At 52.2% G+C, this 23,725-nt stretch overlaps 1 protein-coding gene across 1 annotated transcript; it reads right to left on the bottom strand.

Moving 5' to 3' along the window:
• Window positions 1–401: 401 nt before the first annotated feature.
• Window positions 402–21,794, bottom strand: ORC4 (origin recognition complex subunit 4). Its single transcript, XM_086465074.1, has 14 exons — window positions 21,764–21,794; window positions 20,530–20,601; window positions 18,141–18,217; window positions 16,414–16,504; window positions 13,847–13,922; window positions 13,361–13,446; window positions 11,231–11,279; window positions 10,510–10,661; window positions 6,781–6,954; window positions 6,363–6,449; window positions 3,051–3,159; window positions 1,857–1,952; window positions 1,701–1,768; window positions 402–764 (listed from the first exon to the last, which is right to left on the bottom strand). The coding sequence occupies exons 2-14, from the start codon at window positions 20,599–20,601 to the stop codon at window positions 576–578; spliced, it is 1,326 nt and encodes a 441-aa protein (XP_086321200.1). The 5' UTR covers window positions 21,764–21,794; the 3' UTR covers window positions 402–575.
• Between the last annotated feature and the right edge of the window lie 1,931 nt (window positions 21,795–23,725).

The following is a 23,725-nucleotide window of genomic DNA, read 5'->3' as shown; positions in this document are numbered from 1 at the left end:
TGTGCCCTTCCCCTCACGGAGCTGGAACCACCCTTTCTCACCCCACTGCAGCTGCCCCTGTGCTGGGTGGGAGCATCGGGCCCAGCCCCGGCCAAAGTCACCCTTCAGGCCCTGCCCTGCTTGCTCTCCTCATAACCTGGACAGCAGGGGGGTTGTGCTCTGCCCAAAAACACCCCTGAGCAGTGAAACTGGTTGTGACAGAAGCTTTAATTAAGGAAACTTCTCTAATGTCAAGACAAATTGGAGAAAAGAAAGGGACGGGGCTGTGCCTCCGCCTCCCAGCGTGAGCCCCTGAGCCAGCACCGACGGCCACCTTCACCCCCGAGGGAGAAACCCTTCCGCGAGGTCCGGTTTCCTCACCGTGGCGGCTGTGGGCGAGAGGAAAGGTTGGTGCTGTGCTGAGCTGAGCTGCTCCAGGGTTCTCCTCAGAAGTACAGTTCTCCGTAACACACGCCAGCCCCCAGCCCAGCTTCCTCCCAAACGCCCTTCTGTGGGGCAGCGTGGCCCCTTGTGGAGTTGGCCGTGACCTCCGCCAGGGGCGATGGGGGCAAGCGAGGGGGCGGGTGCCGCGGGGTTCAGAGCCAGCTGAGCGAGGAGGCCGCCCACTGCTTGACGTCCGTGGGGCAGTTGGGGTAGGCCTGCAGGGCGTCCATGATCTGCGTGTTGTCCAGGAGCAGCTTCATGAAGAGGTACTCCTTCTGCGCCCGCACCGACGGCCTCTCGAGCGGCTTCACCAATTCCAGTTGCAGCAAGTGTTCAAATGCCTAAAGAAGAAGAAAAAGAACAGTCAGGGAAGGGAAGAGAAGGTTACTCGGCGCTGTGCTGCTCGTTGGGGACAGCCTCCGAGCTGGCAGGTTGGCAGGAACAACCCCAAGGGACAGACGGTCAATGGAGATGGTGTTGGAAATGGCACTGGCTGGGCGGGACGCTGCTGTGCCGGGAAACACCGGGCTGGGCCGGTACTACGGCATCAGCGAGTCCCAGCTTCAGCGAGTCCCAGCTTCAGCGAGTCCCGGCTTCAGCGTCGCTGAGTAACCCCGAGGGGGAACTTCTGCTCCACGCAGAGGGTCAGGAGGGGGCGAGATCTTTGGCCACAGGGTCCTGGGTTGGGGTCCTGCTCCGCCGCCCCCCCCCCCGGTGGTGGGTTGTGCCCCAGGGCAGCTCGTGGCGCAGCGACGGCCGCCCCAAGGCCAACGGGCGTCAGGGTGGGAACCAGAACCCCGGTGTGAATTCGCGCCTGGGCCTGCAGTTGGTGGAGGTGGAACCGGCCCTACCGGGCTGCGGCTGGATTCCACAGACCCGTCCGACCGACTGGGGCTGGGATGAAGGAAAACTGGTTTCTGATGTGGTCGGATGAATTCACGTTTTGGAGACAACACTTCCAAACAGGTGAGGCCACCTCCACGCCCTGGCCCTTGGGAGCCATTTCTGACGCAGCCATTCTTGCCGAACCCCAGTCCTCCACCAGTTAAGCTCACTCAAAAAAGATTCCTCACGCTGGTGCGAGGCTCTCGCACATCTCATCCCTTCCCAGCTCGGCCCAGCCTGGCGCTCCCCACCCCAGGGAAGTGTCACAGTCCCCTCCGTGGACAGACAATGCTGTTTTCAGACCGACTCTTACAGAAAGCGACTACTCAGAAAAAAAAACCCACCATCTAAATACTTTATAATTTAAAGAAATTAATTCATTTCAGGCTTACCTTCATGACAACTGGCTTTTCAAAGTTGTACATACAATGTGCCTTCCTTTGCATGAACTTCTGGAATTCTGGATCAGTAATGGGGGGGGAAAAAAAAAAGTTACTTAGGGGAAAGTTAATGATTTACTGTTTGTGGGGGTCGTGCGTTTCTCTCACCATTGTAAACCATCTGGAAGTTAAAGGGTTCTCCTTCGTAAACGTCATTTAAGTGTTTCATAGCTATAACCAGGCAGATTTCCAGGACAGACAAACCTAGAGGGAAAGACAAGAGCTCTCAACATTCCTCCTAAGCGTATCGGAACGGCAAGCAGCTCCCATGCTGTCCTTACTCCTTTGCCACTACACGCTGCTGGGGGCCTCGCCCGTTCGTGTTCTGCATCTTCATAACGTCACAGAATTCCCCGCCCAGCGAGGCCGGCTGAGAGAACAGTGGTTTTCCAGATATTTGAAGCACGAGTGTTGAGAAAGGGGCCGCTTCCTTCCAAAGGCAAGAAATTGAAGCCCGAAGAAAGCCCACCTTCGCAGCCTGTACGGCACGACACCACTGTTGGCAGCGCCGGGACGCGCCCCCCCCGCTGCCCTCCGGCGTGTGGCCAAGGGAGAGCCCGCAGGGGTCACTGATTTGCTGGCCAAAGCGAAAGCAGCCGCACAGCGAGTGACCCCCCGCCCCCCGGTACCAAGGAGGGTTTGAGAACCACGGGGCCGAGCGCCACGCCGACGCCACGGGATCAGTCGGCTGTTCCCCACCAGGGAAGCCGCTCCCCCCCCCCCCTCCCACTCCGTCTGGGCTCACTGTCAGCACCAGGAGCCTTTTTTCCTCCCTTGGCACAGGTTCCAAAACGTTTCTCGGAGCGAACTTCAGCGCAGCCCCTTGGGTGGGGAAGGGAGAACCCCAGGCCACGCCAAGGCAGGGGCAGCCCGGGGGGGGGGGGGGAGCCAGCACAGCGTCCCCAGGAGCGCCCAGACACACTCTGGCTGTTCACAAGCACGGCCCAGTGCGACTCCCAGGGTTTATCCCCACAGCTCCCAGCCCAAGAGCCTCCAGGCCCCTCCCGCCCCCAGGGAGAGGGCAGCGTCTGCCCTTCCTCCGGCACTTCTACGGGACGACAACGCTGCCCCGGCCCCCCGCAGAGCAGGGTTACTACCAGCACTTCCCTCGCTCCACACCGGGTTTACTCGGCGTTGTTACCTCGGCGCGGAGGCACAACCGCCGTCAGCAGGGAGCAGAGGGAGTCCCCGTGCCGCTCACGCCCCCAGCACCTCCGACACCAGGAGAGTTTCGGGGAGGGGGGGAACGTGACACGTGCCAGACTCCCCGGGACCATGCTGGGGGAAGCAGCTGAGCTTTACCGTGTACGATGTTTGCCTTCGAGTCCGTTCTGTGCTGCTTGTTCGCCTCGTGAAGATCCGACGCGGTGACCAGCGGGTGATGCACGGTAACCTTACTGACAGCCAGCATCTGAAAACAAAGCAGAAGACATTTTTCAGTTAATTACTAATTCCCAGACATACTTTCTACGTGGGGACGGAACACAGAGCACCCCATGTCACCTGGATAAACCCTACACCCACCGTCGGCTCAGGCTGAAAACCCTGTGAACAGCTGGTGGCAGCTACAACCGCGTTTGGCCAGGGAGGTTTTCCAGGCTTAAAACTTTGAAGCCTCCTCGCTGGAGGAGATAAATACTCATTAACTTGTTCGTATTCACGTCGATGGATTAGCATCCTGGCTCTAGGGATGACTTCCCACGAGTTTAAGCACACCTCGGGCAGAGCCCCGGCACGCTCGTGTGGCTGGAGGCCCTGCTCCGCTGACGGAGGATGAGTTGCCCCTTCAGGACACTCGCTCAAGCCTCACCTGGTCGCACTCTGAACCTTTAGACATCTTTGGCTGCCCCAGAAAGTGGGTTTTGAACAAACCTAAGGCAAGAAATACGTCGCTGACCGACCTCTGATGCGCCTCCTCCCAAGCTATTGCTGAGCCACAAGCCGCAGCGACCTTCACCCGCTCGTCAGGGCTCCAAACATCTGCCTTGGAAATAATGTTCATCAACAGAAAAAAAAAAATGGCTTTCAGTGACCACCTCCTAGGGCTGCAGGTCTGCGTGATGAAAACCTGTGTCACACGTTTGGTTGAGGTCCCTCGCTGAGAACATCCAGGGCTACCTGCCCCCAGTCTCTCCCAGTCCTCCCCTTACACACGTTGGTGTAGCGGCCTCCAAAAGCCACGTCATCGTTCAGCCTTCCGAAGGTACGGAATGAGGTTTCAGCCTATAAAGGCCGGAGGGAATTCGGACAGGGAGGAAGGGGAGGGTGAAATCCGTGAGGAGCTGGCGGGTCAGAGCCTGGAGCACTGAGGCCCCTCTGGGTTACGGGGGTCAGAGGCGGGCACGCAGGTGACGGCGGGAAATCCCACACCCAACGAGACCCCGCGAGGCACCAGCACTGACCAAAAGCAGAACTGGAGTTGAGCAGCTCAGTTATGAGCCGGCTGGTTCCACTTTTACACCAAAAAGGACTCGTTTTCCTTCGCTACAACACTCAACTTGTTCAGTTCTTCCAAACTTCCCAAGCACGTTCCAAGGCAAGAGGAGCTCCGGTTCCCACCACCGCACCAAAGCTGCTCTCACCTGCTCTGATGGCAGAGCCCCACAGAGGGTCAAAACGAACCAAAAATTCACCCCGTGGGGCAATTAATCCACCCTTCAGCCAATACCAAAGAATTACAGCAGTGCGAGAATCCGTTTGATACCCGCTTCCATGAGCAAGAGGGCTTCAGCATAAAAGAGCCCCTTTCTGAAGGAAAAATGCAGCAGAACACGCTGAAGCAAACAGCTGGGAGCTTCAGCCTCAGCTCTGACGCCCCTTGGAGCTCAGGGGGGGCTGTTCAGAGCCATCAGCTCTCAGCCTGGCAGCCCTTCAAGCCCCAGAGACCGAAGCGGGTGCCCCTAAACTAGAAATAATCTGCAGCCTCGTACCAAACCCCGGTGAAGAGAGGTAAAAAGAGAGGAGTCTGATCACACTCCGTGTTTCAGGACTAGAGCAGGGAGTCCCTGATCCAGTTTTCAGCGTGGCTGTGGCTGTACACGCAGCCTTGTGTCCAGAAGAGCCCTCCCCGGAGCTAAGGGGTAAAACCTGACCGCTGGCAGCCCCCAGGAGGAGCGGGTACCTTCGGTTGGCTCTTCTCGCTGGCGGAAGCCCACGGGTGTTTTCAGGTGGTTAAATAAGCGTCACCCAGCTGCTGTAACAAAGGGGTTTGTGTTTGTCTGAGCGGCCTCGAAACACAGAAGCGAGGGAGGCAGGTTCCAAAAGAGGAGAGCCTGACCACGCGTTAAGTGTCAGCTCGTTTGTTGCGAGAGGAGGAGAAGGTCACCCTCAGCGTTAGCTCCTCCTCCCTGAACACAGAAGGCGGCTCTCGGGGCGAGTGGGGAGGCACCGGTCTCCTTTTGTGTGTCCCCCCCCCCGCCCCGAGCTAACTGGGAAAGGTTGGAGCTACCGAGGACAACTCTGAAAGCTTCCTCAGGCCCGTGATGCCAGGTAACGCCGCCGTTTGGCAGAGCAGGACGAACTTCCGTCTCCGTGTTTCTGGGGATTAGTAGCCTCGAGCTTTCCGCACCTCAAGATTTAAAAGATTAAGATCACATTTCCTGGACTAGCATCAGAGTCATGGATGACTTCAGGACAGCATCTGGGCTACCTGAAGTGCTCCACCTACGAAACCAGCTCTGGAGAACGAAGCCGTGCCTTATCCTAAATGATCCATGAGGTGATTTTAGCTGCTGCTCTGCGGAGAGAGAAACTGGAAGCGACGAAACCAAACAAAAGCATTCCCGGTGCGTGAGTGACGAGGCTGTAGGTACAGGGGAACGCTCTCCTGAAGAGCTACCCAGGAGCAAGCAGGCCGTAGAGGCAACTCATCTGTGCTCGGGAGCGTCACAGCAAGAGCCAGGGTTTAGGAGGGGCAGGAGGGAATGACAACCAGCAGTGTTTTGGCTCTCGGTGACAGTTAATCCCAACGCAGCTCCGTGTGCTTTTGGGTTGGAAGTGCTTATACCTCCAGGGAGAGTTGCTCAGGGAACAGGCCAGGAGCGCAGCCAAACCCCAGCAGCGTCCGGAGGAGGACAAAGCCGAGGGCTTAAGGTGACACGAGGATCCAGTCAGGGACCGTGGTCCAACAATGGCACCAAAATGTGTTGATCTTGGAAGAATGGAGAGAAGCAGGTTTAGTACAGCGACAGATTGAGTAAAAGAGGAGAAATGGAGGAAAATTTGGCCGCAACAACGGACTTAAAAGGCAGAGAAAGTAGGTGTCCGTACCAGGAGTTTTCAGGATTCAACCAAAAAATTTCAGAAAGAGCATTTAGGAAGTATTTCACCTACAGTTTCGCTTTAGAAACGGAAAGACTTGGCAAAAGTTACCTGAAATACCAAAAACCCCCCCAACACTTCCACTGAACAGCCCACCCTCACGACAGGCCACAGCAACCACGACGACACCGAGTCCTTACTAAAGCACGACTGGCAAAGCGTGCAAGGAACCAGCGCTGTCGACAGCCTGCTGAATAAAAAGGTGTTTGAGGCACAACCGGCTGGAAAACCACGAGTGGTGTTTACTGGTCACTGTGAATCAAGGAGACGTTACGCCCGCGTCCAAATACCCACCAACAGCAAGTGAAGCGAGCGCAGATCTTTAGCGCAGTGAAAAAGGTTCTGCAGCAGATCTTGCACAGTTTTATCCCCCGAGAGATGCTGAAAAAAAAAAAAAAAGAAGAAGGAATTTTAAAGTGATATTTTAGTCAGCAAATCATTTCATCCTCACCTGAAAACCAGCAGTTCGCTACCTTGCAGGAAGAGCTCAGCTCCCGCTGGACAATGCAATTCTTCGTGTCTCACCTTAACTTTCTCGTCTTTTTTCTTATCTCCAGGCTTCCATAAGCAAAGATTCTCCATCACAATCTGATTTATCATCAAACTCATACAGTGAAAGGAAACACTTACCTTAGGTAAAGGCTTTACACTTATAAACTGGCCTTACTTTAGAACAGTTGTACTAAAACCAAATATAAAGAGCTTTAAATACCTGAACGTTATTATTCCATTTTTGTGCAAAAGACTTATCAGGGAAATCAGCAGGAAGAGAAAGCTGTTCCTTGAATATCCTAATGTATTGTTTAAAATCAAAGGAATTCATCAAATATATCTGTCGGTGAGAGAACCTTGATTTCACTCTCTTCTCCAAGAGCTCCAGGATATCCTTGTGAAAGAAAGTAAAACTCATGATTAGAGAGAGTGGGTGCGTTTAGTGCAGTCTTTGCTACACTAAAGCCTACCAGAGAAAACACCAAAGTAAATAGTCTTTAAAAAGAATTATTATTAAATTCTCAGGCATGAAATGTTCTAATGAGACCTTTGCTCATTATTATAACGGAGGCGCCTTGTAACGCCTCACAAGTAGCCGTTGACCCACACCACGTGACGCACTACATCACAGAGGGTGAGGAGTTGCTAGGATACCCAGCAAAATTCCTCCATAGATTATGTAAATATTGCAGTTACTGAAGTCTGCATTCAAGATGTTTCAGCCTACCACGGCTCCAGACCAGTTGTCTGTTCAGCAGATAGGTAGGTTGGCAGCTGTCAATCCCACGCCTTCTGTCAGACTGAAAGAATCCAGCTTCAAAAAAATAACACCACCACTGAAGGGCCCGTATTTATCTTCCAAGCTTGTAACCCAGAGCCAAGCCAGTCCGCCGTCAGGCTGATGGTTGAAGGGAGTAAAAGCTCACCACACAGCAATGGAGCGGCATCGGAAACGGGCTGTGGGATTCACCCACCTAGAGAAACACAGCGCTGTGCCCTACCTTGTGCTGGGCCAGAGCGGTTACAGGCCTCGTTCTAGGGATCTGGGGGGGCCAGAGCGGTTACAGGCCTCTGTTCCAGGGATCTGGGGGGGCCAGAGCGGTTACAGGCCTCGTTCTAGGGATCGGGGGGGGCCAGAGCGGTTACAGGCCTCGTTCTAGGGATCGGGGGGGGCCAGAGCGGTTACAGGCCTCTGTTCCAGGGATCTGGGGGGCCCAGAGCGGTTACAGGCCTCGTTCCAGGGATCTGGGGGGGGGCAGAGCGGTTACAGGCCTCTGTTCCAGGGATCTGGGGGGGGGCAGGGCGGTTACAGGCCTCTGTTCCAGGGATCTGGGGGGGGGCAGGGCGGTTACAGGCCTCTGTTCCAGGGATCGGGGGGGGGCAGAGCGGTTACAGGCCTCTGTTCCAGGGATCGGGGGGGGGCAGAGCGGTTACAGGCCTCGTTCCAGGGATCTGGGGGGGCCAGAGCGGTTACAGGCCTCGTTCTAGGGATCTGGGGGGGGCCAGAGCGGTTACAGGCCTCGTTCCAGGGATCTGGGGGGGGCAGAGCGGTTACAGGCCTCGTTCCAGGGATCTGGGGGGGCCCAGGGCGGTTACAGGCCTCGTTCCAGGGATCTGGGGGGGGGCAGAGTGGTTACAAGCCTCGTTCCAGGGATCTGGGGGGGGCAGAGCGGTTACAGGCCTCGTTCTAGGGATCTGGGGGGGGCCAGAGCGGTTACAGGCCTCTGTTCCAGGGATCTGGGGGGGCCAGAGCGGTTACAGGCCTCTGTTCCAGGGATCTGGGGGGGGCAGAGCGGTTACAGGCCTCTGTTCCAGGGATCTGGGGGGGGCAGAGCGGTTACAGGCCTCTGTTCCAGGGATCTGGGGGGGGCAGAGCGGTTACAGGCCTCGTTCTAGGGATCTGGGGGGGGCAGAGCGGTTACAGGCCTCTGTTCCAGGGATCTGGGGGGGGCAGAGCGGTTACAGGCCTCGTTCTAGGGATCTGGGGGGGGCAGAGCGGTTACAGGCCTCGTTCCAGGGATCTGGGGGGGGCAGAGCGGTTACAGGCCTCTGTTCCAGGGATCTGGGGGGCCAGAGCGGTTACAGGCCTCGTTCTAGGGATCTGGGGGGGGCCAGAGCGGTTACAGGCCTCGTTCCAGGGATCTGGGGGGGCCAGGGCGGTTACAGGCCTCGTTCTAGGGATCTGGGGGGGGCCAGAGCGGTTACAGGCCTCGTTCCAGGGATCTGGGGGGGCCAGGGCGGTTACAGGCCTCGTTCTAGGGATCTGGGGGGGGGCCAGAGCGGTTACAGGCCTCGTTCCAGGGATCTGGGGGGGCCAGAGCGGTTACAGGCCTCGTTCTAGGGATCTGGGGGGGCCAGAGCGGTTACAGGCCTCGTTCCAGGGATCTGGGGGGGCCAGAGCGGTTACAGGCCTCTGTTCCAGGGATCTGGGGGGGGCAGAGCGGTTACAGGCCTCGTTCTAGGGATCTGGGGGGGGCAGAGCGGTTACAGGCCTCTGTTCCAGGGATCTGGGGGGGGCAGAGCGGTTACAGGCCTCGTTCTAGGGATCTGGGGGGGGCAGAGCGGTTACAGGCCTCGTTCCAGGGATCTGGGGGGGGCAGAGCGGTTACAGGCCTCGTTCCAGGGATCTGGGGGGGGCAGAGCGGTTACAGGCCTCGTTCCAGGGATCTGGGGGGGCCCAGGGCGGTTACAGGCCTCGTTCTAGGGATCTGGGGGGGGCCAGAGCGGTTACAGGCCTCGTTCTAGGGATCTGGGGTGGGACAATGGTTGATTACATGCGTAGTTCTAGGGATCTGGGGTGGGCCTTTTTGTTTTTTGAGGGTTTGCTGTGTGTTGGTTTTAAGTGTTTTTACGTGCACTAAAAAAAGGCTTGAAGAATACCCAACGTCCTCACCCAAAAGCGAGCGGGAACAGGAAGCAGAGAGCCAACAGGGCAGAACATAAAAGCCCCTTTCGATTCCCAAGTCCCACGCAACAGGGACCAGCGATTTAAAAAAAAACAAAACCAACCCTCAGAAGCCACAGCTATCCCCACAGCCACGGCACAGCCTCTGAAGACGACACCTTAATTACACTCAAAAGCAGACCAACACGGGGTTCCAAACAACGGGCGATGAGGAAACCAGGCTCAGGACAGGAATGAAGCAAAAGGAAAGATTGTAATCTACCGAATCTGCTATTAGCTGTTCCCTCACCTTCCAGAAATTTGCCCAGCTAAATATCACCTAAACCAAATTAACCCCAGACTCAGCCTTCGATGAAAGATTTTAATTATTCTTGTCTTAACCCAGCCATCTTCACCACCGATGCAGCTTATTGAGAAAACCAGCCTAACTTTTTATAAAGTATCAGCTGCCATAGCGTTACACAGTCGTCGTTTCACAGTACACACGTAACCTGTCCACAGCTCCCTACAATGTCACTGCAAAAATCACAAGTTTAACCCGGATCCTAAACCCGCTTTGGACACTTCAGCAGCAGTGCCCTCCTGAAGCGTGTGCTTAAAAACAATCCCTCGTCCTCAGAAACAAGGATTGAAACACTGTCGGTTACTACAAGTCTGTTCTTACCAACTGCTGACCAAGAAACTGAAGTGCCCAGGAGGAAAGGGTGAACAACAGTATAATATACAACAGCCACGTGGATAAATATGGCTCTTGTGTGGTAATACAGGAAGGAGAGCGGCCACGTGTCTCCTCAGACACGGAAACCTGCTCCTCCAGCAGTGAAACTCAAGGCTTGGCAGTTTTTTGGTCATCCCAGTTTGCTCTCAGCACAAGTTATGATTATTTTTTAATCCCCTCCCAACTGAAAAAAAAAAAGTCACAAAAATGGATAATCGAGAAAAGTCTCTTAGTAAATTAAGTAAGGTTCCAGCAGAGGAGAAAACATTCCAACTAAGACAAAAGAAACAGGTGAAAACTTTGCAAGAGCAAGCGCAGTTCCTTACCTGCCTACACGTAAGGCCAACCACCGTCACCGGAGTCTGTGCTGACTGGGATATGTCAAAGAGGTTATAGAGCAGCGTCTGGTTCTTGTGATGAACAAACAGGTCGAACTCATCCAGTATGAACAGAACTGGACAACTGCTCGTTCGGTCTCCTGAGATTGCAATTTTAAAAGTTAGCGTGGTAACGTCATCATCAGGCTTCCCATCTCGACCGCTGTCACAAATCCCAGTTTTAATAATTCCTGTATTTTCTTTTAGCTCTGCCCTAAGCCCTCCTTTCACATTGGCACTGCTACAACAGCGACAAGAAAAACACACTGAAAAATTGCAAGGTTTTGTAGTATTCTGCCGGACATCACTTCTGGTTGCGAGGCAAGACAGACTTCTACGGCAATTTTTTTTTTTTAAAAAACCCACCATTTTTAGTAACTTCAACCCGGATAAAAGAATCTGTCCGTCCCCGCTGACCCTCACACGCAAGCCTTTACAGCACCAGTTCGGTGAGGTTTGTGTTTGTTTAGGTTACGTATTTTTTACATTATTTTCTAACCAGGACACGTTTAGCATTATGTATTCTTTACATTGTTTTGTAACTGGACACATTCTCGGGCTGCAATTCTTCACTCCACTCGTACGAGGAGGTGAGCACACACGTACAGGCTAACTTCCCAGCCAAGTGACAAGCACACACGCTTTCAGAACGGAGGCTACTCGTGTTTACCTTTCCTTAGAGCTTCAAGGAGGAACGCAAGATTTTCAGCAAAACTGCCCTACGCAGAGAAGAAAAAAAAAAAAAAAACAAGTTTCACAACAGCTTTTCAGTGTCACTCCCAGAAGGGAGCGACGACCTCAAGCTCAGGCATGTCATGAAGCCATCTCCTCCCAAAACCCCGCGCTCAAAACCAGGGCCGGTTCGAAACCGTACGACGTTATTTCACGGTGTATAACCACGGCCTCTTCAGGAAGCTGACAGCTGACTCGACATCGACCCGCTTTTTTTCCAACCCCAAACGAATTGCCCCAGCCAGGCAAGAACCGGCGATCAGAAGAACGTCTACAAAAGGCTAAACGTACAAGTGGCTCTGTCTTTCCTTAAATTGCGACTGCACGCTCACCCCGGGCAGAAACCGCCGCCTCACGCCGAGCACGATCAGGACGCAGCTCAGTTTCCACCTCGTTAGATGGGTGAAAGCATCGCCCGCTCACCCCCGACCCCCGTGAGCTGCTGGGACCATCCCGCTTCGGCTGCACGCACGGCTAACGCGCTCTGAAGCGCCCCAGTTGGGAGGTGGGAAACCAGTCCAGACCACCAGCCCCGCCCGAGGCGGCAGAAAAGCCCCTGGACGCTCCGAAGGCGAGCTGAAGGAGGGAAGAAAGGAAACGTTTCTCCCGAGAGGACATTCCTGCAGATCACCGCGTGGTGCCCATCACCGAAGGGATCGGCTAGCTGAGAGTTTAAAGTAGTGCTCCACGAGAGCTTGACGGGGAAAATTAAAGGGGAATTATGCGTATTTCAGTCCGGTTGTGCCTCCAGCATTTTTGGTGGTTGAGCTGCGGACCCTGAAAGGTTGTTCTAGGGCTCTGTGGGAACGATCTCTGGTTCCAACGGCTAGGCTGAAATTAAATACTTGTGATTTCCTTTTCTTACCACAGCTGGATTTGGGAAAATTTTAGCTCACCCCCAGAAAGGTTTTTCCATTCTCTGTACCTAAAATCGCTTGGGATCAGTAGGAAACCAAAGCGCAGCCTAAGAAGGAAGCATTTCCAAAGGGTAATAAAGGCAATAACTACCATCCACACTTCCTCTTGTATTCCACACCACCTCCAGCCTAGTCCTCCGGTTTCTCTTCACTGAGGTGGTAACATCTGACCTCTTTAGCCTTCCGAAGGCAGCTGATGAAAATAAACCTCCTCTATCCAGATTTCACCTTTCTCCCCTCTTGTAATTCCGCTCTAGCCACGTGGATCAGTGTTAGACGTGACTCACACCTATGTAAGCTCTGCCCAAGGCCCCCACCTGGGAGCAGAGATGATGCTCAGAAGGACCTGCCGCACCAGAGAAGGGCTTCTCAAGGACACTCACTGTGTAACAGGCAACAACCAGGGTAGCTCAGGTCATCAGCCCAAGTTATGTCACACCCAAATGAGTGAAACTGAATCTGAAGCACTTCAGTTATTCTCTTTATTACTGACTTTACCACTAACGTAAATGAGTCTCTTATAGCTGTGAAAAGGTCAACAGAAGCAAAGATTTTAACAGAAATCCCATGCAAAACGAGAGCTCTAGGAAGCCTGGATTTCCCTGTGAACTAGAAAATGCTGCAAATACACTGAAGATGCTGCTTTTTGGCTGGCTCACTGGCTTACTCTTTGCCTTGAAACGTTAAAAGCCAATGTTTCCGAAATACTCTACCCCTCTGAACAAAGTCTTTTCAGGATGCTTAATGTTTGCTTCATCTAGAGGTCTGAAGTAAATGTCTAGAGAAGGAGGAAGGGTGGAAAGGCTCCCTAAGTCACAGTCGATGGTCTGTGAAGAAGTATCAGGAGGCATTAAGATCGCTCAGCTAGCGACAGGTCACGTGCAGCACTTGTGGAGAGCACAGGTATTCATTTGCTGGCACGCCCGAAGGGGTTGTAAACCAGGTAAATGCTGCCAGAGGCCACTACTGCCACGCAAATTAACTGTTTTAGAAGAGAAAGCTCTGAGAAGACCGAGCCAGCCCATCTCAGTGTTGCTACTAACACTCCCACGGCCCGTTCAGTCTGCACAAGCTGCGCTCTAGACAGCGAGTTTTCCAGGCAAGGATTTCCGTGGGAGATGAGCACGGGGCATAGTGAAGTCGATACTTACAAAAACTTTATCCCCCACCACGTTTTCCAGGTGCAACTGTCTGGTGATCTCCTTCAGGGCCACTTTATCATTCGTCTGAAGAAGCCCTGAAAGAAAATGATTTGGCATGAAGACCTGGCAGCTCTCCTTCACTCCAACAGGCCGTGTCTACAGCCGCCAGAAACTTAGCCAGCAGCTTCTCTCCATTTCCAGCCCTACAAAGCTGGGCCTTTCTGTAAATTAAGGCTGGACAGTAATTTTCCATCTGTACTAAGAAGTTGCTTAGAACAATTTGGTCACGACCGAACTGGATTTTAGTATTTTGAAAAGTCATTAAAAGCACCAAAGTTCTCTTTACACAGAGAGATGTGAAGAAAGGCGTTTTGGAGCGCGCAGATCCGTGGGCCCGTCATCGGGGCGAGATCACAACTGCTGAAACCAAGATTTTTTGCTCAGTACATACAAATTACAGCAACTGAAATTCAAACGTGACGTGGTATTACTTGCCATTCAGATGAACTTGCAAGAGGTTCTCTCTAAGTTGTTTCATTCCCATAAGCTCTTTTAAGACATGATTTAATAACTAGGAAAAAAAAATACACAATTTCTTTATAAGAAGATTAATGTCTTAACAGTAAGGAAAGCGTACAAATGGCTGCTACCAGACAGGCAACAGTACATGCAGTTTCATGAGGTAACGATGGTTTTGAGTCTTTTCAAGACCAAAATACTAAAATGACAACGTCCCGTTCACTATTACGACTGTAGCAATCACATCGGTTCATTCTGTGGAATTATTAGGGAGAGAAATAGAAAAATAATTCCAGTATTTTAGTCACTCGTTTTCTGGGGTAGTATCTAGGGCTTTTGCCTTAATCAAAAAAAGCTTTATGAGTCTGAGATGTGAGAGAATTTGTCTCTTGAGTTAGACTAGTATTCAGCTTCACTGCTTCATTAGATGCTGTGGAACAAAAACCTTTGCTTTATATCTTTAAAGACACCATGCTGCTTCTTTTCCCCCTGAAGTCAGGAAGCATGAGAGAAAATTTAATTGCCCATAATTACATCAACTACTGCTTATAAAACTTCGGGGTCCTAAATTTACAGTCCAGCAAGAACTCGTTCTTGGTCAAAGTCATAAGGAACTCGTACTGAAGTCAGGACAAGTAGCTGCGACGTTAACTTCTCACTCACTTGCCGCTCCTTTGCTTTTGCTTCCTCAGCTGAGGATTTGCAGCAAAGGTGTATGTACGCTCACTCACGCACGCGCACACGGTTTCCTTGTCCCCAGCAGTCCTTTTAGAGAACCCACAGCTTTCTCCTGATGTAGAGCAAGAAGATCACTCATCTCACGTACACGATGAGCTCGCTTATGTTCTGGCAGGAGGGATCACAAATTTCCATCTGCTCTACCCTTACGTAAAAGGCTTGGAAGACATTTTAAACTTTAAACAATACAAAATAGGTTTGAGGTTTGGTGACTGGGGGGCACGTGGCGTTTGAGGGATCGGTCTGTCGCGGGTTTTTACTCCAACCTGCCTGCAGTACAAAGCTCTCTTTCTGTTGATACCGTACGTAGGAGCAGATAGACTCCTACTACAGGTGCCAACATTTGGTACAGGGATACTTGCAACAAAAAAGCTTATTCCCTTCTTTCTCAAGTTTATGCCCAGTAAGCAGATGCCACCCACTCTGGCTAGCCTCTCACCAGCAGTCCCAACTGTACCGTGCCAGCCTGCACTGCAAACAGAAGAAAATCCCAAAGCTATTTTCTGCACTATGACAGCACTCGTTGCTTACTTACAAACCCACAAATCTAAGACAGGGGAAATAAACTCCAGCTCAAGACCAGCAGGAGCACACAGGTGGAGGAACCCTCACTTGCCACCGCTTTATCAACGCGTTCCCCACCACCGCTCCACAGTATTTTGGCAGTTACCCTCCCGTAGCCCCACGGGTACCACCAGAACGTAACGAGACCGGCTGGTTTGGAAACAGGGAACGAGAAAGCTGCCAGCGACCGGGCAGTGACGGGTGTCAGCTGTGCCACAGATGCATTCCCCATCTATGAACTTATTGCTATTCAACCGCAATGAAACCCTTGAAGGCCGCTTGGGAAAACTGCCGAAGCCATTTTGGTAGTTTTTCCACCTTGAATACTTTTTGCAGTAACAGCCAACCTAATTATGGCGTTGTATACTCCTGCAAACATTAAAGACTTGAGTATAATAGTGAAGGATGGAACGCTTAAGTTAGATGTCATCCCCTCACATACCTCAACTAAGAAGAGTTCCTTTAAAATACAAAGCCACAGAAAATAAACTAGAACTATCACAAAATACTCCACCTCCTAGCTATTTAGGTAACAACGTCCTCCGATTCATTTCAAACAGGATTCAGATCCCTTCCCATTCCCTGCACACAAACAGCTAGGTAGAAATCCACCCTTCAGTCTCCTCCTTTTACAGGTTTTGGATGCCTTTTCAGCCATTTTACAGCAGAGGTACAACAGCAGGTTAACTTTTAAAGAGTAAGCAAAACGTGGCTTTAATGGCAAAGACGAAGTCCTGTGTGGCAAGAACCACCACAGAGGTGTAAGAGGAGAAGCGCTGAAAGAAGGCAGAACCTAAGACACCGCCAGATCCCTGAGCAACAACTGCCGCTTGTTCTGAAAAACTATCTCCATTTTACACGCTTTGGGTGCGTGTGTCAAGAAACCTGGTGAAGAAAGGCACAGAGCTCCAAAGGCAGGCACGCCGCTGCAGGGCAGCGTGGGGACAGACAGGTACACGGGGTTTTAACACCTGAAAAAAGCTACTCTATTTTAGAAAAATCACTCAGAACTCAGCATTTGAAAAGTTTCCAAAGATTGTTAGGAAGCCACACTGTTATTCAACACAACTCGCTCACGAGAAGACCTAAAATATTTTGAGATGATATGTAAACCATTAGCGATTCTCTCTTTAAAACAGGCAGAGATAAAAATTTAGCTCCAAAAGCTCCCAGGGCTTCAGCCAGGTTATTTCCCTCATGCTTTACTGGACCTTGGATAAACTTTAAATACATGGTTATACCGCAGTCTTTCCTGATCCTCGGGGTCCAATAATGAGGGCAGAATTACTTTCTCCATGCACTGCAGTTCGTTTCAGCAGTTCCAGCAGGTGTCTGTGTTGACAACAGCAAGAGGTTAAAAACTTCCAACCAGACAACATTCACTGAAACGATGGAAAATTCAAAGAATCTTTAGAACATAAGAGAAAACTTGGGACATTTCAACCTGCTCTCAGAGCTAACACTCAGGGCACTGAAAAGCAAAACACCATAAAGTACAAAAGGCTGAGTGATTAGATTTCCTAAAATATTTTAAAATATGAAAACACGCCGAAGTCGGGAGTATCACTAATCATAAAGTTCTACAACTCTTCACCATGAAAGGACAGATGTCAATAGTTACTTTTTTCTTTAAAAAAAACCCCAAGATTGCTTTCTTTAATACCACTACATAAGACTGGCAAATTTATTGACACCAGTAAAAATGGACAATCTATCTATCTATCTATATATTCATTTTGACAATCTTCATAAAACATTATATGCTAATTTTTGGCATGTAACAGCAATACTGAACTTCAAGTTCCTATTCTATTCCCACCCAAAAGAAGGAACAAAGACAACTCTAAGTTATCTTCAGACTTATCACCTAGTGCTAAAGTACTTCCAAAAACTACTGACACTTCCAGTTCCCAAATGCTTACAAACACATACATTTAATATCTTTTTTTTTTTTTTTTAAACTTAGAATATTGATCTTGTGCAATCGCTTCTAAAGGAGCGACAGAGTCATGGTGGAACAGCTGCAGCAAATGCACGTGGCGGTGTTCACCATTTGAGAGCTAACTACAGCTTGGGAAAGAAAAAAAACAAGAGTTGGGAAGTTCCCTCCAGTCTAATTCAACAGCCTGCGGACTGGTCTGCAGAATCCCAACACCAAGAGGGGAGCCTTGATTTGCAGAACACTAACGTCCCAGAAACACGTTCTCTCACACCGCCACTACACGTGTCCACGTGAATTCTGCCTCGGTATCACACTGCACTTTTTTTAATAACAGAAATGTTCTCCTTCCTGTAAGGGAAAGGAAAGCAACGCTCATAGCGGGCGATTCAACTGCTGTGAAGGCACTCGTGGAAAAATTGATTGTTTAAAACAAGTTCTTCGGATACATGTTTGCTCTTTTCAGAATCTGACCTGCATCTGTACAAGGACCGGTATCAGGGCAGTATTATTGTCACAATAGGTCCCTTCTTCCCAACTCTAACCTCCGCACCTGGATGACCCCAAGGAGGTTTGTTTTACATACGGGTCTCTACCTCAAGAAACATGATGCTGGCACCCAAGGTCTAAGGTTTACTTTCAACACGGCTTGCCAATAACCAGGAGGAAATCTGAAGTACAAATAAAGACTCACGACAAGAGACTTTTTACTTTTTGCTTGGTCAGGTCGTTAAACGTAGCCTTAGCATATGCCCTAAATGTATCTTTCAGGCTCAAAAAGAAGTGTTTTGGGAATTACAGATTTGAAACAAGAAACCCAAAACCCAGAGCCTGACAAACCAGCAAGCAACAGTTGTATAAAAACTCTTAAAATCTGAGGCAAGCTATTTTTAGAAGCATTGCGCTGCACGTCATTTAAGCCTGCACCATTTACAAGAAGAGACGTAGCAGAAAATTCTGGCTTCACCTGATTATTTTTCTACTGGGGCTGAAGGAGGAATTCCTTGACAGTTGAGCCTGCTCACTCACCTGTGCTGATGTTCAAGCCCAAACAGTTTTCCAGTAGCATAATGGTGACAGAATCTCTCACGTAGAATTTTTTGCACCTAGGGATATAACACAAGACAGAAAGAACGCTTGGTGCTCCCAACACCAGAATGTACCAATAACATAACGGATTTAACTGGCTGTTTCACAAAAATAACCACTGCAGTAAAATAACGGTAAAACACGCAGGTTTCCGTGGTGTTACAATCACTCTGTACCACGTAAGCGTTAACTGCCACCTATGACGTTGGGTCTTCAAAGTAAGAATGAAGTGGGCAAATCTTTAACAGACTCTTTGTAGCAGAAAAGAGAAAATTCAACTCAATTATAACAGCATGTGTCTTTGGTCCCTTCTGCTACAGCTTCTTCCCTTCACCCCTAAAGGGATGTTCTACTTGTCACCTAAATTAGGTCAGTGGTTCATCTAATTCATAGATCTTATTGTGCAATACAGGCAAGAAAACATTTCCCAGCTGACTTAAGTAAAAAATAACCCCTTAGTTACACCCCCAAATCCTCAGTGAATACACTTTTTGCACCACTCACAACAACACTGCAGCCTACCGCCTTCGAACAGCAGAAAGCAGCAAATTTACAGTTTCTTTGAGGATTCAGTTCAGGTACCTTGTTCCTAGAAGTTTGGAAGAGGGGCAGGAAGTAGAATCATCCTGAGGGTAATAAGAGCCCTCACAAAGGAGGGAACGAAGCCTATCCAGCTTGGTTACCACATGAAGCCCTGAAAAACCCTTCAAGGTGCAGTGAACAGTTATTGTCACTATTAATTTGGATTAACTGCTTGGGAGATCTCTAGACACAGGTCTGCACTGACTTCTGCTTCCCGCGTTGAGAAATGTTACTTAAAACTGTGACTTCAATTCCCCAACACCCAACCTTCAGCATCGCAGCAGATTTCTTCCCACCACTTGGCTAGCAGCAGGCGACCTGGACAACCCCGGTTTTTAAGAGGTTACAGGACTCTATACTACAGCTCCTCCCTACCCCTCATTTAAGCTAGGCTACAGCACCTGCATACCCCCTCCTCTTAAACGCCTGGTGTCCCATTTAAGTGCTCCCTGCCAAAGAATTTCAGAGATTAAACTGCAAACTGCCGACGGAGCGATCTTCCTTTACGATCCCGCTCGAGCACCTCGCCTTTCAGTCCAACTGAACCTCCATTTCACCTAAACATTACCCTGCACATCTCTGCCACTGCTTTTCCACTCTTAATCAAGGAGTGAGCTCACCTCCCCCCCATTAAGATTTTTCTCCATGTTCTTCAGTCACAGCTCTTCACCAAGGCCTTCTTTGCTTCCACTGAGCCCTAAGAAATCACGAAAAAGCGCAGAGTTCCAGCCCAGGTAAACCTACACTCAGGCCATGCTTCACCACGAAGGTTTTGCCTTTCTCTTGCCTTAGGCAGCAGTTACTCGTTCACGCCTGTAGCCAACCAGTCACTCTCCTGGGGTTTGTTACTAACGGGATTTTAGCATCGTGAAAGCATGTCGTCTTCTAACACTTAGCTCTTCATGGTGGAATCATCACCGTCAGCTCTAGGTGTTTGGTTTAAAAATAAATACCTGCAGATGCGTCTTTGTGACGTACTCCTCAGCGAGCCCAAATAACGGACAGAAGAACAAGAAAAATCTATTTTGCTAAGAATTCCACTTTATGAAAGGAACTGCTGTTTAACACATGAGCCGTGCTTGCACACCTGCTTCTTCAGTTACTTTCCCTTCTACCAAAGTCTTACTGATTTAATGTTCAGATTTATTCTGTTTTAACGAGCGATCAGCAGTGTCCATCCACAAGTGAAAAGGTTTTCCCCCCATAAAGGGATTTCGTGGGTAAGTGAAGGAAAGATATTACAATAGAAGAAATCATTCAACCAGAGATAATTCACTACAAAAGGCATCACAGGTTTTAAGCTGTCACTTTGAGAAAAAACAGAAGAATAAAGCTTAAAAAAAAACAAACTGAAAACTGATTTGGCAGCTGCTGCCCTGCCTAACCTAGGCCGTTACAAAAAAACACAGTCACCCAGATTTCCATTCACTCTACAAACCAGGAGATGAAGAATCTCATTAGATAAAAACAGATTTATGCAAACCTGTTGCCAGAAACGGCTATAAGAGCGCAAGAGCATCCTTTACCATTTTTATTAAGACTCCAAAAAGCAGATTGTAACACTTGAAGCAAGCAGGTGAGAAGCTGAAAGGAATATAGAACGTAAGCACAAAAACCTTTTACAGCCCTAGAAGTTACATCAAGTACCTCTACGTGCCTTTTTAACTGGAGGAAAACTACAGTGACAGGGACGACGGAAAAGTTTCACAGCTTAAAAACAAACCCAGCTAATAAAGATGTTACTAACCTGTGAAATGCACTCTCCCTTCGTTTCACTGCTCCCCTTTGACTTACGATTACTCATTGCAGAAGTTTTCATCTTTAAGTAAGAAAGAGAATCAAAAAGTTATACTAAATCGTTGTCCAAATAACTGTTAGTCAGGTACATTATTGCGAACAACCAAATCATTAATTGTCAGGTAAGTTGGACAAACAAGCGACATTTGCACACGCCTTCTCCTCTGACCAACCACCAAGTGTAATCTGGTCATTTTAACGGCGTTTAATAAAGTCTGAAAGAATGCATTTCTGTTTCTGCAGCTGGAACAAGCTGCAGGCACACGACGGCAAGTCACAACAATCCAGTTCCAAAAGGAACAACCGCCCACCCACGTTCACGCTGGTGCGGCTGACAGCAGTAACCACAGTGCCTCCCCAGAGAAGCAGCCCGAGTAAAACCCAATCCTCCTTCCTTTGTGCTAACAGAAAGCTTCCAAAACTTCCTCAGCAACAATTCACGCTAATTTTAGCACCGCTTTTTCCCCCTCTTCTCCCAGTTTTCCTCCTTCTGTGGCAAGGCCAGCCCCGCTCAGCCCCCGGGCACAGCAGCTTTGCCTGCAAAGGACGAGACCGGCTGCTTAAAATCCCCCGTGAATAAAGCAGCCGCTACGGAAGCGGATGCCGGGGACCCAACCACGGAGCGGGAGGAGCTGGAACCGAGGCAGTTACGTTCATTAAACCGGAGCGCAGTGGCCACAAGGCTACCGGGCGAGCAGCTCGCCCGTTCCCGTCGTTCACCCGCGGCTCGGGAAGTTACCCCGAGGCACCGCAACCGCCCAGAGCCGCCTCTTCCAACGGGAAAAAAAATCCCCACCGCCGCCTCGGGCTCTCCCAGGGGGAGGCGCCGCTCCCGCCTCACCCGCCCCCCACGCTGCAGCGGCTCCGCGGAGCTCCCCGGGGCCGCTGGCCTACGGCAGCGGGGCCAGCAGCAGCCATTCCCCGCCTCGCAAGCCGAGCCTCGGGGGAGCCAGCGCTCGGGGAAAAGAAGGGCGGAGGGCGCATCCTCCCCCGCACCCTCCGCGCCGGGGAGCACCGGTTGAGACGGCGAAAGGCCCAAGTCCGGGGCCGCCCGGTCCCCACCCCCGGCATCCTCCACGCCGCGGGGGGGGGGGACACGACACAACACCGGCTGAGGCGGCGAAAGGCCGGTGTCCGTGGGTCCGCCCGCTCCCCGCCCCGCCCCGCCGCCCGCCATCCCTCACCTGAGGCGCGCCCGCCCCGCCGCCGCCGCCGCCGCCGCCGCACTCCCGGCACCCCCCGCGCCGCCCGCCCCGCCCCGTCACGTGACAGCGGCCATCCCCGCCTCACCCTTGCCCCGCCCTCACTTCCGCCCCGGCCTTTCCCTCCTCCCCCCCCCCCAACTTCCTTCCGCCCCGCCGCCGCGATCTCCTTCCGGGGTGCGCGCGGCCCTGTGGGAAGGCACGTCCCTCCTCCCCTCCCTCCCTCTTCCCCCCCCCCCCCACCCCCCCCCCCCCCGCGGCCTCCCGAGCTCCCCCGGGGCGCATGCGCAGTGGCTGCCTCCCCTCTTCCTCCCCGGCAGCGCCGGAGCCCCCAGCAGCCGGAGCAGCAGCAGCAGCTGAGGATGAGGAGGAGCGCGGGGGGGGGCGGGGGGGCCCGTTATTTATACCGTTAAAGGGACAGGGCCGCTCATTCCGCTCGGCATCGGCGCGGGGGCGGGGGACCGGTGCCAGGCGCCCCCGAGTTTCCCCCCCCCCCCCCCCCCCCCCCTTTTCCCCTTCTCCCCTTCCTCAGCCCCGCTGGAGGAGCCCGGGGAGTTTCTTCCTTCCCCCCCGCGCCCCCCCTCTCCCCCCCCCCCCCCCCCCCCCCCGCCGCCCTCCCCGCCACTACCGCGGCCGTCGGAGAGGGAACCCGAGAGGCGGCCCCGGCGGGAGGCACCTCGGCGGGGGAGCGGCAGGCAGTTGGGCAGCCCCCACCCCCCCGCGCTCCCCTCCTCCCCCTTTATTACCCTTTGTGTGCGTCTCCGCCTGCGCCGCTCCGGGGCCGGCCGGGCGCCGGGGGGCCGCTGAGGTGAGTGCGGGGCGGCGGCGGGGCGGGGGGGGGGGGGAGCGGTGGCGGTGGCGGGGCCGCTCGCTTGTTTACCTCAGGGAGGGAGCGGGAGGCGCTGACGGGGGGGGGGGGGGGGCCCGGTGCTCGGCCGCGCTGGGCCGCGGGTTGTGGGGAGGGGGCGCCGGGTACCCGCCTGTCACTTTGTGCCCCCCCCCCCCACCTCTCAGCGCTGGGGGCTTTCCCCCCCCCCCCCCCCAGCCCCGCACGGTCCTGCCGGAGCTTTGTTGTCGTCGGGGCGCGGGGTGATGCTCCGGCCCCGGCCGCGTTTCTCTCCCCGCCGCCCCGGGGGGGGGGGGTTGCTTCTTCACCCCCTTCCCCCGGGGCCGGGGTTGGGGGGTAACGTCGGCGGGGCGGCCCTGTGCTGAAGGCGCGGTGTTGTGAGGAAAGTTCGGGGTGGCTGCGGTGGGTGCTGAGACCAACCCGCCCCCCCCCCCCCCCCCCCCGGCTCGTCCTGAAAGTGTTGTTTTCCAAACCGCAGCGGGGAATTCGGTGGCCGAAATAACGGCAGGGTGCTGGGGACCCCTCGGGTTTTTGCTGTGTGCGGTGGTTTCAGGCCGTTATTTGAGTTGTGAAGGCCTCGGTTGTACAAAGACCCGCTGGCGAGCTTAACTTCCAGGGTTGTCCAAGAGCTGGACTCCCGACAAACGTCAATGTTTGTAAAACCGGGATCGGTGTTGCCCGTTTGGTAGCAGTCGGTGGTGATCGTTGGTGTCTATATTTGGTCAATGGTTTGCTCCAATATATATGTCGTGGTCTGTTTTTTCCATGGCCTTCTGCTGGGAAGGCCAAATGTCTCCATCCACGCTTACGATGTCGCTGGTTTGTTCGGTCAGGTACCCCTCGTAGGCTGACCTGCCCATTTTTTTTTTGTGCTGATGGAAAGGAAAGTTATGTGTCAAAATGTCAGAAATTAGATCCAAATCTGAGAGGGGCAAACTAAATGCCTAACTCAAGGAAATATTGGAAGAAGCCTTCTAGAGATTTGCAAGAATCCAGAAGTAAGAGTTTGGGCATTAGAGCCAAGTTGAAATAAGAGTCCTCTACAAAAGTAGGATGTTTATATTAAAATTGCTGTTGTCTGCTTATTTCTGGAGCTT

This window comes from Leptosomus discolor, chromosome 5 (genome assembly GCF_034619465.1).
Source record: "Leptosomus discolor isolate bLepDis1 chromosome 5, bLepDis1.hap2, whole genome shotgun sequence".
In the NCBI taxonomy this organism is placed as follows: Eukaryota; Metazoa; Chordata; class Aves; order Leptosomiformes; family Leptosomidae; genus Leptosomus; species Leptosomus discolor.
The sequence above is the reverse complement of the archived record's forward strand: the minus strand, read 5'-3'. Positions and strand labels throughout refer to the sequence as shown.

Bases quoted from the DNA above. Each gene is read 5' to 3' on its own strand.
- ORC4 (XM_086465074.1), bottom strand. From the start codon at position 20,601: ATGAAAACTTCTGCAATGAGTAATCGTAAGTCAAAGGGGAGCAGTGAA. The intron at 11,280-13,360 runs GTAAGTATCGAC...TTCTCTGCGTAG, and splicing joins TGGTGGGGGATAAAGTTTTT to GGCAGTTTTGCTGAAAATCT. The intron at 6,450-6,780 runs GTATTTAAAGCT...TTTTTTTTTCAG, and splicing joins AATGGAATAATAACGTTCAG to CATCTCTCGGGGGATAAAAC.